Here is an 18,788-nt window from a genome sequence, read left to right on the forward strand (position 1 = left end):
ACAACAGCCTAATAAACTATTCAAAAAACAAAGATAATCACTCATTAATTTACTCACGCATTCAGCTAGACATTGTGCCAGACACTGTCTCAACTGTATCTCACCACCACGCTGCACACAATTGTCTCGATTGTCTGATAACCTTGAATAACACCATGTTGTGCCATATATCAGGCTTTAGAGCCCAGCAGGAAAATGACAAAGATCTCAATTTGGTTTAACAGTGATACAAGCACAAGGAACTATTCAGTCTGATGGGACAATAACTTTTGGCTCGCCTACTACAAATTTCCTATGACCAAAGAGAATGCTAAAACACATGTGGACATGTTTTACATATTTGAGGTGTTTCAAATATGGTAAACTGGCCGTCTGTTCCATCCGTACTCTGTCTACCTATTGAATAAAAGACCACATTTTAGTTAGCTTCAGAACAAAATACTGACATAGTCTTTGTGTGAGGTGCATTTGCTGATTATTCGCCAGACAGAGGACAATTTAATGAATCAATCAATCCTCCATCCATCTATCCATTTTCTTAACCTTGTACCCATTTCAGGGATGCTGGGATTATCGTAGCTGCCCTATAAGGCAAAAGGCTAAAGGTGGGGTATTAACAGGTAGAAACAAGGCAAGCTGGAATGCCTTGGAGTGAATCTGCACAGGCCCCAGGAGCTCTTCCAAGTCTATACACCCACAACCTTCTTGCTGTGAGGCAACACATGCCATAGGATGACAAGACACATTTTAAAAAAATCTTTTATTTTTTAGTTGTATGTATTGTATGTACCTTGTATTAAAACGGGTCAGTCAGAAATAGGAGAAGTCAGAAGAAGGAGTCCTGCAGATACCGTCCAGTTACAGATCAGCTTGGCATCGATGGTCTGGCTCTGCACAGTCTTTACTCATAGTACTTCTCTAGTTCTTACTCCATCCGCCTACTGCTAGTGTCGTTTTTGTAATGGAAGATAATCTGGTCATTTCTTTAAGTTTGCCCAGGCTCGCAGTTTAGAGGTGGAATATGGTAAACTTGTTTTTGTTTTGTTTTGTTATCAGCTTTGCGAGGTCATGTGAAGTGGGCGGCTGTAGATGTCGTGTCTGCGCAGACGCATCCTTGAACGGCAGACCGTGACCTTGCGTTTTGGCTGAGTATGGAGCATCTAAATGAATTACGGCGCGCCCCCGTCCGCCTGGCTGGGAAAAGGCGCATCCTCCTTCCTTTTTAGATTTCAGTCACGCACCTTTGCTCAGATTTGACAAGACGCACGAGGGATGTGTTTCGCTGTTATTCTCTCAGCCCCCCCGATTTAAAGAAAAAGAGCGAGAATCGCGCTTATAAGAATCGATGCCTTTGCTTTGTCTGACTTGAGATCTCAGGATTTATTCTGCACCCAGCGCGCATTTTACACAAATCTGCACCGCTTGCACACGACGGAGAGACTGCGCCTCCTCGAAGCGGGTATAGGGCGATAACCGATAGGCACCGAGAATATCCTCCGGGGCCGTTCGTGCTTTTTTACTCAGACATTAAAAACAAAAACAAAACATAAGAATCGCGTATTTTAAAACAAGGTCACTAACGATTTGAGATCTCAAGCGCAGATCCCGGTGCACATCACCTTCCTCCGGTGATGCTGTGGTCAGAGAGCAGTAAAACAGACTAAAAGGGAAAACAATGTGATGGACAATGTCCACTCCAGCGGGTACGAGACACCTGCCATCCTGGTTCTGAATGCAGCGAAGAGAGACACCGAAGCGGGTGTCACCGTCAGCCCTGGATGCTGCGCCGAAAAATGGGATACTCCGACCCATCGTCGGGTAAAGACTTGCTCGGCAGCAGATCTCTTTGTTTCATATTTATTTGCGCGTTTGGGCTCGTCACACTTTTGCAGCAGATTCTCTACGGGAAAAACTACATCAAGAGGTAAGTGCTGATATTTTTTTACCCCACTCCTTTCTTCTCTTCAGCCACGATTAGAAAGAACATTAGAGCGCAGTCAGTTTCCAAGAGTGTAAGGATGACAGTGAGCGGTAAGAAGCATGCCTTTGTAGTCGTTGTTGATCATATCAGTGGCTTTTAATGGAAAAGGTAAAAATGTGAGTGATGAGGTAAGAACATGCTCAGTAGAAATGAGAGTAGTCTGGATGGTCTACATGTCGGGACAAGCTTTAGTGGCTGCAAAGAACAATAGCAATTAACCATCCATGTTTTTCTTTCTCCCCAGTGGCATAGAAACAATTTCCATTGGATTTCTTTTCCTTTTTGTTCCTTTTATTTTTGTTTTTTGATCTTTTCAGAAAACGAAGCATCACATTCATACCATACACAGTGCTTCAGCTGTGCATGGTAATGTTTTCCCCTTCTTTTTCGTTTTTTCTTCAAAGACCTTTCTTTGATTTCCGTTTCAGCCTTCTTGACTGGTCGTAGCCTACATCTGACAGAGGCATCAGATTTTCATAACACATATGAACGCTACTGGAGCTGATGATGGTGATGATGATGATGGTGATGATGATGACAGAAAGCAGCATGTTGAAGATGATGTGTATTTCTTTTTGGTCCCTGTTAAATAATTCATTTTACCAGGCTGCACCCTAGTGCACATGCTGCCACTGCAGAGCCACGTTTCATGCCTCTGCATCAGTATTTAACCCCTTGACAGAGGCGTTCTTTAGTTGGACCCTGGTTTGTAGTCCACTGTAAACCCACTGCAAGATTTATTTCCCAACTTTCAGGTCACTTTCTTTTATACTCTGTGCTTAAAATCCCCGTGAGACGAGCAGATGTTGAGAAGCTGGGATGTTTGAGCTTCAGGTGCTTCAAAAAGAAACATAAAACTTTACCCCCCCTCTCACCACCACCTCCAGATACTTTACCGACAGGACATATATGCTTACTAAAGCAAACATATATGTGCTGCAATCTGAAAGTCCCCCTCCCTCCCTCCCAAAAAACACACACACGCACACAACTAATCCCTCCCTTGCCACCCTGCCGGGCTGGTCTGATAATACTCGGCATGGATTCATGGCATCCTGACTTCTTCAGTGAGATGCATGAATTCAGACGCGAAGCACACACACTTTGTTTCGCCCCTGCGCCTTTTTTTGCTCTCCTCCTAGAGCTCGGCCTAGGAGAGAAGGGGAACAAGCCACACAACAGAAACCAGTTGGCTCAGCGGCAGCCATTTTGCTACAGTCTGTCTGCACACACCTCAGTGGGAGCGAGGGAAAGAGGAAGGGGACTGTGAGAGACCCAAGGAGTGTGATAAAAGGAATGTGTTTTCATGCATGCGTGTGTGTGTGTGTGTGAAACAGAGAGAGAGAGAAGCGTCATCTTATGATACCTACCCATGCATAAACAATCCAAAGTCATCCACATGGATTCGGCCACACCCAGCCTCTTCCCTCCTCCAAACCTTGGCCGGAGAACACATTGGCAGGATGCTTGCTGTGCACTTCTTTGCTTCAGTGCTTCACAGAAAAAAACAAAACATAAAAACAGATTGGTAATTACATGAGGCATGTAGGCTGGCTAGGATGGTTGCAGAGGAGACATTTGGGTGCTGGCAAACTGAATGATGGCTTATGGAGTAACAGTTTAGATGTATCATCACTCTTACATCAACTCACTCTGTGTATACGTCAGTGTTATGGCTGAAGGGGCTCTCGGTTCAATGCATGAGGATACCCATTAAAGTCAAACAGTACGACGTGCACATTGATGCACTTGATAAATCTGTCTGTGAATCTGACCGTTCAGTTTGAAAGGAGGCACCTTAGAGAGACACATAAATCCGCTCCCTGTCTGCCATCCTGGTGCCATCCAAAGGGGTGAAGTGGAGAGTGTAGGATTATAAAGTGGCAGCCCGAGATCGTTGAGGGACACCGCTGACACACTTCTGAGAACGAAGACATTAACTTTCAACTCCGCTTGACTTGAGGAGGGCGATCTAAAAATACTCTTGGATAGAGAGAATAGCACCCCGGGCTGCAGGGAGGAAGGGATTAAGAAAGGCACAGATGATGAGTGGCAGTGTAAATGCAACTAATTATGATAGTCATTATCAGTGAGTCTATTACTGCTTCAATTAATCATTTCACAAAATTACTGGCTGCCCTGTGGAGTCATGGATGTTTATTAAATCTTCTGGTTGCATTATGTAAGTGAGCTGTATCTCCCTGATTTTGAGCCTTTTCTCTTTGTGCGTGTGTTTTTTTTTGTTGGTTTTTGTGCTGTTGACACAGCTGTAACTGAGCATTGATGTTAGCACATGGTATCAAGTCACCGCACTTTGAACAATATGAAGGAATATGAAGAGAAAAAGTAAGAGCACAAGCAGAGGAGAGGCTCAGCTACAGCCCAGTTTTCAGTTTTGGCCTGAACAACAGACGAGGTCGTCTTAGAGAAACACACAGCAGTGAAAAAGCATCCAGATCGATGTGCTGATGGAGTCAGAGCACATTAGTGCTACAGGGCAACTTAGTGATTGTTGCTTGTCTACAAATGCTTGCATTAGCATCTCATGTGGACTTATAGATGGGCTCCTAAGGGCTGATCCTGATCCTAAGCTGATCTGTGAGTCAGAAGTAATCTAATGTAGCTACATTTGTATGGAGCTTTTCTAGTCTTACCAGCCTGTCAAAGCACTCAAGTAATCACTTTTGGAGTTTGAATTTTTGCTACAACACGGAAGTATGTCAGATTAAACTCAAGCCTGCAGTAGGCTTGTTGTTTTGGCTATGACTAATTCAATTCTATTTATATCACAACAGCAGTAGCCCCATGGTGCTTTATACTGTAAGACAGAGACCCTACAACAATACAGAGAAAACCTCAACAATCAAACAGACGACTTTGAGCGAGCCCTTGGTGACAGTGGGAAGAAAAAACTCCCTCTTAACAGGAAGAAACCTCAGGGAGAACCTGGTTTAGGGAGGACTGGTGGTGATGGGAGGAAGACAGGACAAAAAACACACTGTGGAAGAGAAGTTTATGGGTTTAAGGTGTAGGTTAGATAACCTAATGAACCAAACTGTGCCGCTTTGAATAGCGTTGATTAGCTTTTGTCCTGTCTGAGGCACAAGAAGAGGGACAGAAGCCTCTCGAATTTTAGCGTTCGGTTCTGCAGCCGCTGCCATGGAGATGTTGAAGTGGCACTCAGAGCAGCTAAGCGCGCCTGCCGATTGGTATTGATGCGAGCCCCTGATGATAAATGCTCCATCACATAATGCATCCAGAAATGCTCTTTGGGTTCAATCTCCTCCTGCTGAAATTAGCACGACACCCACAAAGCACTCCTAGAAATGAGTCACGCATGAGTACTTGCATAATAGTCAGCATAACAGGAGAAGTTGTACTCCTCCGGATATTTAGATGTATGGAATGTGATGATGTTGAGAAAATCTCAAGGATCAAATTTTAAGTAAAAAAACAACACGTGAAAAGCACAAAAGTTTTCAAATGACTGGACATTTTTCCCCACAAAACTAAGGAATATACTTTAACGTGCTGACATTTCCCTTCATAAAGATCACATTTACCATTTAATCCTGGTGCCAGAAACCCTTCTAATGCACAAACACTGAGCTGAAAATAGCTTTCAACACATTTTCCTCCTGTCTAAGTAACATCTGCTGCATGTGCAGCAAAGGAGGAGGATGGATTTATTGAGAACAACAAAACAATACTGCCATTTTCAGATTTGATTGACAGCTAAAAATAGCTGCATTCCTCCATTTTCTCCCTCAAAGAAATCCCGGCTCTCGCTCCTGTAGAATGAGCTTTTTTTATTCCGGGCACAGTTATAACATCCTATAAAACACATGCACCAAATGACCTCCTCTGATAAATGTACTGTGATGGCATCCAGCTGAAGTTAACATAGCGAGACCAAAGGTCAGGTTAAGCTTCTGCAAGCCATTGCATCTTTTTGTTAGGTACAGTATTAGTCTTTAGCAGTATTAGTCTTTAGCTCTAAATTGAGATACCTCACCTGGGTTAGGTTCTTCTCACTCACTGAATACTATTAGATCTGGTGGCTTAAACCATCTTCCCTTTGTTTCTCAGTAATATCTGGATGAAAAGATGGTCTAGATTGGCAGCTTAATACTATATTGGCAAATCTGCTGGCCGGTTGGCACTGATTATCGCTCATCTCTTAAATCACTCACTTCAATATATTGATTTACAAGTCTAACGCTCACACAAGCAAATATTGCACAGTGTGAATGTTTGAATCACACTCAGATTAGTGGCATCAGCCCAGCATAAATGTATCATTCAGATCACGGTGTCACTGTAACCCTGCTTGGTGTCATATACTGTCTTTCTTTAGCCAAAAAGCTGGTCCCCTCTTCCTCTGTATGTGCATGTGTGAGTGTGTAAAGGTACAACTTTTTCTGGGTTTTGTGACTGAACATATGCGATTGGGAGTATGTGTTTGACATTTGCACAATGGGGAAAATAAATCCCAAATAAACTGACTCATTTTCTTACTAGTGCGCAACAGTTTAGCCGACTCAAAGGGGACGAGACAGGAAATTGGACCGGTCCCGTTAATTTCTCCGATGACGGATCTCTGAAGCCTGCCAGAAATGGAAGGAAAAGGTACCTTTCCAGCGCCACTGACTGCACAACACCTCTGACAAAAGAGAGTGTGTGTGAGAGAGAGAGCGAGAGAGAGACTGAAAGGCAGAGTGAATGAGAGATCACAAGTTTCAAATCCACCATCTCTAGTGACGACCCAGCCCTGCATGCGTGGACTGGGCCGCTGATACCCCATGACTCCCTTCAGATGCTGTAGAAAGGGCTCAAGCCGAGGCACATTTGCACTTTTCTTCTCTACTTGTTATTGACATCTGCAGGTTTAGGAAGCTAGCAGGGGGTTGCTGATGTCACAGGGCTACATCACACGTTTAACTCTAACTTAACCTGTCTGCATGTTGACAGATGTTTCCGTCAGAATTTTCAGCCAGATTCACAGATCTCCGTAATAGTCACACCCTGCCTAGCTGATATTAAGAAGAAAAAAAAACGCCCTCAAAGGTAGGCCAGTTTGAAGGCATTTTTAGCATTTTCACAGAAACCCAAGAATATCTCTCTTTTTTTTTCATTAGTTTAAAAGGGATAAACTCTCATATTTTTTTCAGTGGTGGTTGCACTTCAGATTTGCTCTTGCATGTTGTCTGATCCCGTCCACCTCGACCCCTCCCAAATCCCTAAATCCCACCCCCTTTCAGAAGCTGGTTGAACCACGGTCTCCTGTTGATGTACTGGCTTCTCCTTGTATCTCTGTGTCGCATCCAGCACCCATTTCAAAATGCCTTGTCAACCTATGTCTCATACTGTTCTGCACAGCTCTGTGTGTATACCATATGCATAGTGTGGACACTTCTCCGCTCCTCCTATCTCCCCTTCTCACATCTGCATTGTCTCTCTCTGCGACCTGGATTTAACCCCTTTTCCCCACTGTACTCTCTTTGTTACAAGAAGACAGGAACGTGCCCGATTTTTTTCCCTCCCCGCCTCCCACACCCCACGAAATTGTGCTAAAATGCTCATCTTGGATTGGTTTTTTCAACCAGCAATTGCGCAGTCAATCTAAGAAGCCATAAGCGACGAAATTCACCTCATGGAGTAAATTGTTGTCTTGATTTCAGACCTGAACAGAGAACACTTGCAAAGGTTTTATCATCTTAGCTAAAACAAGAATGAACAGCCTCTATTCAGCGTGTCAAATATATTCTATGAGACCACCGCTCCTCTCTGTATAACCTCAGAAATACACTGCATCATCAGGTGGATGTAGACAACCAGTTTCATCGTTCCTTATTTGTACAATCTTATCCCAGCATCTTGTTCCTTTAATGCATCTCTCCATTGTATTGCTTGTTGCATCCTTTTATAATCTTTTTTTTCTTGCTTTGTTAACTCACCTCATTTACCTCACAGCCACAAGTAATATGCAGCAGTTTTATTCATCTTTCAAAACAGAATGCTCCATTTAATGTGCGACAGATACCAACATTCATTCTAACAAAGACACATTGCAGGTTCCCCCAATTCACATGTCATCATGTCCCTAACCAAGCATTATCAAAAACACTGTTAGCATTGCAAGAGCCCTCTAAAATTCTGATGTAGTTCTCCAGTATATGAATTCTTTCAGTTTAACAATAAGATGTAAAGAAAAGTAAAGTCTCTACCACAAGATATACAACAGATCAATATGTCCTTTGGGTTAAACAAGCCAACAAAAAACATTTAGGTGAATGAAGCCAGAAAGAGATGGATCAGTTCTGTGCCTCACTGATAAGATAAGATAAGATAAAAACTTTATTAATCCCTCGGGTGGGTTCCTTTGGGAAATTCGGTTTCCAAAAGCACAGCACCGACAGAAGTTACAGTTACAGAATATTATATATATATACACACACACACACACACACACACACACACACACACACACACACACACACACACACACATATAAATACAGAGGCATATATAAATAAAATATACGAAGGGGATAAATAGAATAAATAGGAATAAAAATAAAAATAAACTGCCGAACCTTAACAGGAAGATTTTGGATCAGGATAAAGATAGCAATCTCATGAGGGTAAGACAGTTTACAAATGCATCATATTGATGGTGTAAGAACAAAAAAACCCCGCAAATGTGAAAAAAAAAACCCCATCTAAATAACCACTAAAGCAAGACTGTGGCCTACAGTGCTAATGTCAGAATAACTTTATATAATGCTGAATTTTTATTGAGTCCATGCATGTTACATGTAGTGTCAAAGAAGCGCACGTGGAAAACCCATGACAGATTTCAGTCGCACATGTATTTACAGTTAGCTAGGGTTAATGTTAGCAGGCATCGCAGCAGAAATATAGCAAATGGTGCTGTGGTAATAGGATAAGCATGAGGGAAAATACATGTGTTTCCTTATTTTTTTTCCCCTCAGAACCTAAATCATGTAACATGTTCAGTTCAATTTTCATCCCTGGCTTCTAAACATGTGCAGTGTGAAAGATGGATGTAGCTTCTGGGTCTGAAGGTGAAGCCACCATGGCTTGCATTCTTTTGAATAGTCAGCAGGGGGTGAAGTCCCTTACTCTTTGAACAGTCAGAGCCTGCTCACCACACCTGGTTTTTAAAGCACCAGGGTGACCACATGAAAACGTTCAACTTAATAACTTCTGTGATGGTGGCTACGTGCATCTTTGATACTGTCTGTGCTTCTAACCCTAGGATGAAACCAAACATCTCCATAACGGAGTCTCTTTGCTTCACAGATGTACATCCAAGCTATTTCAACAAAGCATTATAGTAATTAGTGATATTTAAAAATCGACTACCCAACAAAACATAATACTAGCAGGCTCCTATTCCTCCATACTAACCACGCCCCCCACCACACACACATTTTATCCTGACCGCTTTCTGATCACGTTTAAACAAAAGGCTGGAAGAAATGAGGCATCAGTACACAGAAATACAACAGCCGACTTTAAATTTCCCAGCCAGCATGGCTCTTTTTCCAGCGTTCTTCACACGACCATTTTGTGAAATCAACCAAAAGCACACCACACATTAAAGACATTATTTTTGTATACTTTTTGGTTAATGTTGCCATTCCAGTGTAACGATTGTTTCACATGTGTCTAAAAGAAGCTCTTCCAATTCTTTAGTCCTTATTAAAAAAGATAAAATTCCTCCCAAACTCTTTGTTTGTTATTACCTCTTTGTTATGGTTACTTGTTTGCATGACTACTGTTGTATGTGTTCATGTTTACAGTGTGACAAAATTGTAATAAATCAGTCAAACTGTCACGTTACTCCAGCCAGCACAGCTGATATACTTACTTACTCCTCACACAAAAGCACCGACCCGGCCACGCTCATAACCACCAGATGCTACACCGCTAAACCGTCTAATCCACCACTTTAGCAAGCCAAGCACTGGAATCAGCCCTATTTCCTTGTCTGTTTCTCTCCTAATTCAACATGTGAACATACAGTGTATGCACACATTTTAGCCCCAGAGTACCAATGTTACACCATGCAAGTTCTCATCATAGCCAGTGAACTATATAAAAATATGAGAGGTGCTACGTTTCTTCACTTAGTGTATGACATTGGTTTAGACTAAGATGTAACAGAATCTGGTGCAAGTGTCCAGTAGACATGTTACTATCTTGTTTGTGACGCCTAAAATCAGTGACATCATTTCTGTCATTTGTCATTCCACAATGCTCTACTGATATTCTAGTATTTCATAAAGTCAAACCATAGACATTTTATATTAAAAATGAAATATTTTTTCTTATTGTGACCTTTAAACACACTGTTTTACATATATATATATTATTTAAGCATAGTGTATTTTATCTCTTCTGTTTATTGTTAAATTCTTTTATGTTGAATAGATGTAAGCAGAGGATGACTCTTTTTATCCCTCCAGGTATCTGGAAAACTATGATGGCTCCTTTGATTACAACTCTACTGCATGCAGGGAGCTCAGACAGGAGATTATAGACGTCAAAGTGCTGACAATGTGAGTGTCCGATTATGTTTCATCTAACAAGGTAAAAAAATCTCCAAGGTAATCCTGCGTGTTTATCATGTATGAAAGTATTCATGTGTCAGGAGTAGGGTTCACTGGTACAGTGTCAGTGAAGATAAATTGAGTAGTAGAAGAAAAAAAAAAACGCATGAAGAAGTTAAAAATTAAGCATCACCACCAGCGTAAGAGTAACTAGCATTTTCAAAACAATGTCTGGTTCTGGATGACAACAATATGAATCCAAGTCAAAGCAGGAGTTCTAAACTCTTTTGTAGCTTAACTGAACTAAAAGAAGCAATAATTTTAACTAAATGCAACATAAATACATAAAATGAAAAGTTTATTTATTCAAGTAATTAATAATTAAATTACACTGTACCAGTTTAGCCAAATCACATGTAAAATTTACAAATCTCCCTACATACAGGGTGTTTTAGTGCGTAGTGTAGAAAGCAATACTTGCTTATTTTGGCTAAACTAGCACTAGCACCGTGAAACATGGTGAAGAGGCCCACCAATAGAAGACCAATATTATTTGTTTTCTTGCTGTTGGGCAGCAGTTTTTGACACTGGCGTGATGAAAGATTTCAAGGCAACCCAATGAATTTTGTCAACCATCCAGTATCATAAAAGTTCACAGTAATAGTTATTGAGTTATTAAAGGTCAACCAGCTAAGTAAACAACACTTTCAGGTCTGGAGTCATGCCATAGTGTGACCAAAAAGACAAACAAAAATAAGTACATGTTTCAGTAAGTACACACAGTGTCAATACAGTTGACACATTTGCTAGCGCAGATTATTTTATGTTGTTACTTCAGGCAATTCTTGACCATTTGAGCAGTTTCATTACTCAATAACATCCATTTTGTTGCCAACACTATTGAGCCAAGTTGTTGCGCTTCTTATTTTCTTATCACTACAGGACACTATAAATAACATGCTTACAACATACAGTAGATCACTGGCCAGATTCATTCAATGAGCCACTTGCTCCAAAGGCAATCTGAGCAGCATCTTTCCTCTTGTGTGAATATGAACAATGTCCAGTGACCTTTTGCATGTGGCCCTCAGGCTGGCAGCTTAATTATCAAAATCATACTGAGTGCTCAATGAAAGCCCTAGAACGACTCTGGCTGCGGCAGGGAACAGCTGTTGTCACTCTGGCAGGCAGCAAAATGAACGCACAAGCCTGACTCCCAGAGCAAATCACGCCGCCCCAATCATCTCCAAGGGCATGTCAGTTCAAGGACATCTATTTACAGATGTGCTTTCTGTTAATGAGTCGAGATCCAGGGTGATCAGTAAAGTTGCAGTAAATTCTTTGGCCTCTGGTTTATCTTTTTGAAACGTTTAAGGTGTTTCTTCAATTTGTTGCCTCTTCAGAAATAATGGTTAATTGGAAAAACCATGTCAGTCGGAATAAAGTCGTCTTTCCTCATCCCACAAGTCTCTCAATCCTGTCCGTCTCTCTACCAGGGTGAAAACGTCAGATCTCTTTGAAAGATGGCGAAACCTGCAGGTGTGTAGGTGGGAGCAGAACAAGGAGGAGGCCAGCAACTTTAAGTAAGTGTTACTCATTCTGAGCAGAGGAATTATGTATGTAAATGTCTGCATTTATCGAAAAGGTCTTTTTTCTAAAGACTGTGTTTTTTGTGAAGTGCACTGGTTACCTTTTGAATAGTTTAAAAGAAACATTATTATCTATTATCACCTTGACATTTATTGGTTTGGAAGTCCTCTACAGAAAATTAATGATTACTTCTGCTGATAAAATGTAGTTAAAATACAGTAAACTTTACAAGCCAAATATGTACAAATAGTACAGAATATGGAGAATACCAACCCCAAATTTTATAGAACAATATTTCGATGAACTGACTGTTGGGGAATCATAAATAACCAAGTAGAATAAGATGAAGGATTAGTATCCTGGATAAAATACTATATATTCTTACATAGAAAAGAAAAAAGCAAACATGTTCAGGATCTTACTATATACACTCAATGGGAGCGTTTTTGGTTACACCCTGCTAATACTGGGCTGGACTCCTTTTTGTCTACAGAATTTAACTCTTGGTGTCACAGCTTCAACAAGGTGCTGGAAACATTCAGAAATGTTGGTCTCAATTGACATGATAGCATCACACAGTTGCTAGAGATTTTTTAGCTGCACATCCATGATCTCAATCTCCATCACGTCCTTGGAGAGCCCATGTGAACTTTAGCATCAGTTTCTGTAGCCCATCTGCTTCAAGCTTTGATATGTTGTGTATTCAGAGATGCTTTTCTGTATACTTTGTATATAATCAATGGTTATTTGGGTTTCTGATGTCTTCCTGTCACCTCAAAACAGCTTGGTCATTTTTCTTTGACCTCTGGCAACACCAAGACATTTTTGCCCAGAGAACTGCCACTCACTAGGTATTTTATCCTTGAGATAGTTGTGTGGGAAATCCTTAGCTCCTGAAATACTCAAAAATACCAGCCTGTATGGCAACAACCATTCAAAGTAATTCACCACCTAGTAGGTTGTCTTGACCAGCTCTACATGCCAAAAGGCATTGAATTGCTGGATGACATTTGCATTAACAAGCAAGTGTATCTAACAATGTGACCAGTGATCTATAAAACTATCATCTTTGGGTTCTGGGCTCTTTAAAAAATGTGCAAACTCATTAATCAAAGGTATGTTTTAAGACGATATCAAGAGCTGAAATAACATTTTATTTAAAAAGACATTGTTAATTTGTAATGACCATCTTTTGATAAACAACCCAAAACAATTAGGATGTAAAGGTTGAAATAATTTTGGTTTTGATCTTACCGTGCATCTTCTAAAGCTAAGTTTTACTTTTCTTTGGTGTCGTCCTGAAGGATGTCTCTGTCGCGCTGCTGTAATGCTCCTAACTTTCTGTTCACAACCAAGAGGAACACTCCTGCAGGGACCAAGCTGAGGTACGAGGTGGACACCAGTGGGATCCTTCCCATTACTACTGAGATCTTCAAGATGTTACCAGATGTGAGTTCACCACCTCTTTATGAGTGTTTGCTATTTTCTACTGTATCTGTGGGCATTTCCAAACCTGCTGATCTGATGTGTTTTATTTCAAAAGTTCTTGTGTTGTGTTCATTTGACATTACCACCTCATGTCTTTCAGGATATGCCGTATTCCAAGTCGCAGTTCAAGAAATGTGCTGTCATTGGAAATGGTGGTATCATCAAGAACAGCAAATGTGGAAAGGAAATTGACTCAGCAGATTTTGTTTTTAGGTATTCACGATGCAGTCTTTTAGTATTTGATATGTGAGAGTTGTACAGTGTTACCTGGAATTCTGTTCTGATTTAATATTCTTGATCTTTATATTAATTTCGAGGAATACATACAAATTGTCATTGAACAATTGGTGGTTAATTGAGAATGAATAATAAAAAATAATAATGAACGAATATTAAAACTTTAACTTGGGAAAAATTACATGACAAGAAGTCATAAAAGTACTTCCTCTTTCATGCAAAATTCTTTGAAATTTTACCCCAACCTTTAAACTCAAAGCATCAAATAATAAACTAGCACTAAATTCTGAAATCTACACACTGAACAGCCACAACATCAAAACCACTGAAGCGTATTACTTGGATCGTTGTAGAATCCAAGTTTCTGCTAGTAAATCCTTGGTTCTACCATTCACAAAAATGGAACTTTGTAACTTTGACATTTAACTTCCAACCAAGTATTGTTGAAGAGTGGCTTCCCAAAAGCCCAAGGTATTGAGCCTTCAAACACCTTAAATCCCAATTTGATTGAGTGTCTGGGGATTCAGCATGACAAGCTGCCAATGTTGCAGATCCAGATACCAAAGGACATCCCTGGAGGTACTGTTAATGTCCTGAAGGATCAGAGTTGTTTTAGCAAAATGAATATGAAGTGGTTTAATGTTGCTGCTGATCAGTGTAGTCCCATAGACCTCGCTTCACCAAGAGAAATTCAAATGTTAAAATTCCTGTTTATTCCAGTTACAGTGGTGGAAATAATTATTGATCCCCTGCTGAATATATGAGTTTGCTCACTTACAAACGAATGAACACTTTCTAATTTTTATGGTCGTTTCATTTTGATACAGATAAAGAAAAAAAACATTACATAAAAGTTATAAGTTGAGCTTCATGTCATTGAGTGAGATAAGTATCTCGATACGTTTCTTGTAGCTGGTCAGTTTTCACACATCTCAGGAGGGATTTTAGTCCACTCGTCTTTATAGAAACTCTCTAAATCATTTAGATTTCTTGACTGCTGTTTGTGTTTGGCAACTCGCAGCTTCAGCTCCCTCCATATATTTTCTAGGACTGAGTTCTGGAGACTGGCTGGGCCACTCCATGGCCTTAATGTGCTTCTTCTTTCCCCACTCCTTTTCCCTAGTGGTTTGTTTTGGGTCATTGTCACGCGGAAAGACCCATGACCCATTTTCAGTCTTCTGACTGAGGGAAGTAGGTTCTCATCACTTTATGATTTTATATTTTTTTCTTTTCTTAATAATTGCACCAGCAGTTGTCACCTTCTCACTAAGCTTCTTGCTGATGGTCTCGTAGCCCATTCCTGACTTGTACATGGTGCGATCTTGTCTCTGACGTCCTCTGACGAGTCGTTGTTCTTGCCCATGGTGGCAGACAGGTTTGAATAATAGAAACTGATTGTGTGTACAGGTGTGCTTTATGCACATAACAAACTGAGATCAGGATAGTACGAATAGTGGGAGTCACAATTCTGGCTGGTAGGAGATCAATACCGATTTCACTTAATAATGGATTGGATTTATATAGCGCTTTTCAAGGCACCCAAAGCGCTTTACAATGCCACTATTCATTCACTCTCGCATTCATACACTGGTGGAGGCAAGCTACGGTTGTAGCCACAGCTGCCCTGGGGCAGACTGACAGAAGCGAGGCTGCCGTTTCGCGCCATCGGCCCCTCTGGCCAACACCAGTAGGCAAGTAGGGTAAAGTGTCTTGCCCAAGGACACAACGACCAGGACAGAGAGCCAGGGGATCGAACCGGCGACCTTCCGGTTACAGATACGGTTCCCAACCCCCCTGAGCCACGGTCGCCCCAAATGACCTGCAAATCAGTTTATGCCTTTTGTGTAATGTGACCTGCAAATCAGTTTATGCCTTTTGTGTAATGTGTTTTCTTCTGGATTTTTGGTTGGTTAACCAATTTATGTAATTTATTGTAAAAAGAAAAATACCCCAACAACTTCTTATTAAAACTATTATATGATTACTTGTGCAGCTCTTCAGGTTGTCTCCTCAGCATGCCTCTTTTTAAACATATCAAGTCAAATCTAAATGATTATTAAACTCTAGTGAAACGTTATTTTCCTTTTTTTGCAGATGCAACATACCGCCCATTAATGACAAATATTCAGCAGATGTTGGGACTAAAACAGATCTGGTGACAATAAACCCGAGCATTATAACTGAGAGGTACTGTAAATATGGGTCTGAGAAAGAACACCTCTTTAGCTCAGCTTCTGCCAATGATCTTTTCCTTTTATCACATGAATCACTTTCTCTGCAGATTTCAGAAGCTGGAGAAATGGCGGAGGCCATTTTATGACGTCCTTCAGAATTACGAAAACTCCTCAGTGGTGCTACCCGCGTTCTACAACACCCGCAACACCGACGTGTCATTCAGAGTTAAGTATATGCTGGATGATTTTGACTCCCAGAGAGGTGTGTTCTTCTTCCACCCGCAGTATCTGCTTAACGTGCAGCGCTTCTGGGCGGTGCAGGGCGTCCGCGCCAAACGGCTCAGCAGCGGCCTGATGCTAGTCACCGCTGCATTAGAGATGTGCGAGGAGGTCCACCTCTACGGTTTCTGGGCGTTTCCTATGAACCCCTCTGGCATCTTCATCACACACCACTACTATGACAACGTCAAACCACGGCCGGGCTTTCACGCAATGCCTCATGAAATTTTCAACTTCATTCACATGCATACACGTGGGATCATCAACGTACACACAGGGCCATGCGCATGATCCCTCACTCTAATTAGTAATTTGCTTTAATGCAACTGCTCAAGATTTGACCTTTTAATTTGTCTTTAGGCCAGTTTTCATCACGGCAATCTCAGTTCAGGCAACTATTTTGACCCCAGTTCAAACAGAGTTGGCCTTGGGACACTCTCATCTACATGTTGAAGATTTCTCTTCTGCCAGCATCTTATCTCCGACTGTCAGACCATTGGATGCTTGTTTTTAATGTGAACAAAGTGGTCTTCATAGTGATGTTGTTTCTGTGGAGTTTTCTAGTGGCTCGGCTGTACAGAGGTGTTGTTTTTCTACTTGGTCACACAGATATTTAAGCCCGTCTTCTTCTCTCTTTTTCTCAGACACTCTGTGGGTGTGGCAGCTTTTAATGTTTGTGTAAAAAAAAACAACAAAAAAAACAAAGTCTGAATCTTAATATTCAGCTAATATTTTAAAAAATATGAAAAGAAAATCAAACTGTAAAATTCAGTTGTCTACTTTTGTAATCTATTTCCTATTCACCATATTCCCTCGGTGAATATTTTAAAAACACTCTTGAAACGGCCTGTTTTCCGCGGCCTTCTTTCTCCCATTTCCAAATATTTCTCATCATTTCTGGTGGAAAAGAGGCAAGATTTTCTTTTCGTTTTTTGGGGGAGGAGTGGGGTGTCATAGATTAGGGTGAAAGCTAGAAAAATATTTTGCAATACACCAACTCCACAGAACTTTTGGCTTTCCAGTTTTTAAAGCAACCCAGCCTATCGCTGTCTTTCATGTCTTAAGCCTTATTGCCTTATGAGGTATGGAATCCCTCTGTATGATGTGCAGACAACGTTTTTAGTTTGCCTCTTTTCATCCAAGCACAACCCTAGCACACTAAGGTAAAGCAATTCATGTGCAGTTCATGGCTTGTATTCTACTGGAGTCCCTCCCTGTAAACTCCACTCATAACCACGTAGTGCTCTGCATGACTTTACTCTATACTTGGCTTTGTGTGTGCCTGCTTCAGCGATCACTGATATAGCCTATGTTTACACTTAAGCCTCAACTGAAGCTCACAGTGCTTTTGGAGATGTACACAAGACTCTTGCTTGGAGAAAGATTGATGGATATGTTAAAGTGGCTGAGATGATGTGGTATCATTTTCACTTATGACCCCCAAAAATGTATTATGCTACTGTGGTACACTGGAAAGTCATAAAAGGTTTTTCTATTTGTTTTGTTGTATGCAACAAATTATTTCACTTGTGAGACTGTAACTTTACTTTTCAGTCACTCCTCTGTTCATGCTCAGCTGTGCACTTGTCCATTATTTCTTTAAATGCATTACAAATAAGATTAAAAAAAAATATGCTGTTTCCTTCATGTCTTTATACAGACTCTTTGTGTGTTTATGGAGCACCAAAAAGTTTCGAGCTAAATTGCTCTACAGTCACAGTTAATGAGCAAGAGTGGAAATAGAGGGGATCTGGTCTGTGTAAAGAATGGAGGTAATATATAACACAGTGCTTCTTAAATGACTCTGGATCATTCTTTATACTGCTACTGTGCTTGTAAATAAACTTGTCTGAATTTTCACTTGTATGTTCATTATTTTGTGTTGGGATGAGAGTGTGAATGAATGCACTGCTGTGTGAAGTGAAAATGTGACCACACATGAATAAAAACATGCATCAAAACTCTGCATTAAAAAAAGTGTAAAACAATAAACTTGTAAAACCACAGCCTCAATGTGCACTCCACAGCTATCCTAAAAAGTTGATTCTGTTCAAGAACAGGCGAAAAAAGGCTAGCTAAAACAAATACATGTCCTCAACTCACAGGTATAAGTAGCTGAGTGATGCATTTTTCAAAAAATTATTACACACCTGTGAAACTGAATTTTTAGGGCAGCTGAGCTGAATGTGAATTAGAAAAAAGTTTGAAATTTTGGCAGGCGAGAGACAAACAATAACTCCTGGGGAGGAAAAGTGCAGTGAAGCAATCCAATGAGGTTTGACTCTTTGCTGTCAGCCAATCTTTGGGTAATCTGATGTTGAAAGACCAATATGACCAAACTCTGCCCTTCTCCTTGATGCCTGCATCATCAGGTGTCAGATGGCAGCAATAAGGCTAATGGGATGATTTGGCACATTGTCAAATGCAGATGTGTATGCCAGTGAGGCAGAGATACAACAGC

At 40.8% G+C, this 18,788-nt stretch overlaps 1 protein-coding gene across 3 annotated transcripts; it reads left to right on the forward strand.

The window, feature by feature from the left end:
* The first annotated feature begins 1,124 nt into the window (after positions 1-1,124).
* On the forward strand, positions 1,125-18,187 carry st8sia5 (ST8 alpha-N-acetyl-neuraminide alpha-2,8-sialyltransferase 5). 3 transcript variants are annotated; one of them, XM_082542373.1, is made up of 9 exons: positions 1,125-1,924; positions 6,503-6,610; positions 6,953-7,048; positions 10,476-10,568; positions 12,056-12,142; positions 13,454-13,598; positions 13,738-13,850; positions 15,969-16,061; positions 16,156-18,187. In XM_082542373.1, the coding sequence occupies exons 1-9, from the start codon at positions 1,779-1,781 to the stop codon at positions 16,616-16,618; spliced, it is 1,344 nt and encodes a 447-aa protein (XP_082398499.1). In that variant the 5' UTR covers positions 1,125-1,778; the 3' UTR covers positions 16,619-18,187. The 3 variants fall into 3 exon arrangements, with proteins under 3 accessions (XP_082398499.1, XP_082398500.1, XP_082398501.1); XM_082542374.1 differs by lacking the exon at positions 6,953-7,048 and having other exon boundaries at positions 1,126-1,924; XM_082542375.1 differs by lacking the exons at positions 6,503-6,610; positions 6,953-7,048 and having other exon boundaries at positions 1,126-1,924.
* Positions 18,188-18,788: the final 601 nt, after the last annotated feature.

Source organism: Aulonocara stuartgranti (genome assembly GCF_965226115.1).
Source record: "Aulonocara stuartgranti genome assembly, chromosome: 7".
NCBI lineage: Eukaryota > Metazoa > Chordata > Actinopteri > Cichliformes > Cichlidae > Aulonocara > Aulonocara stuartgranti.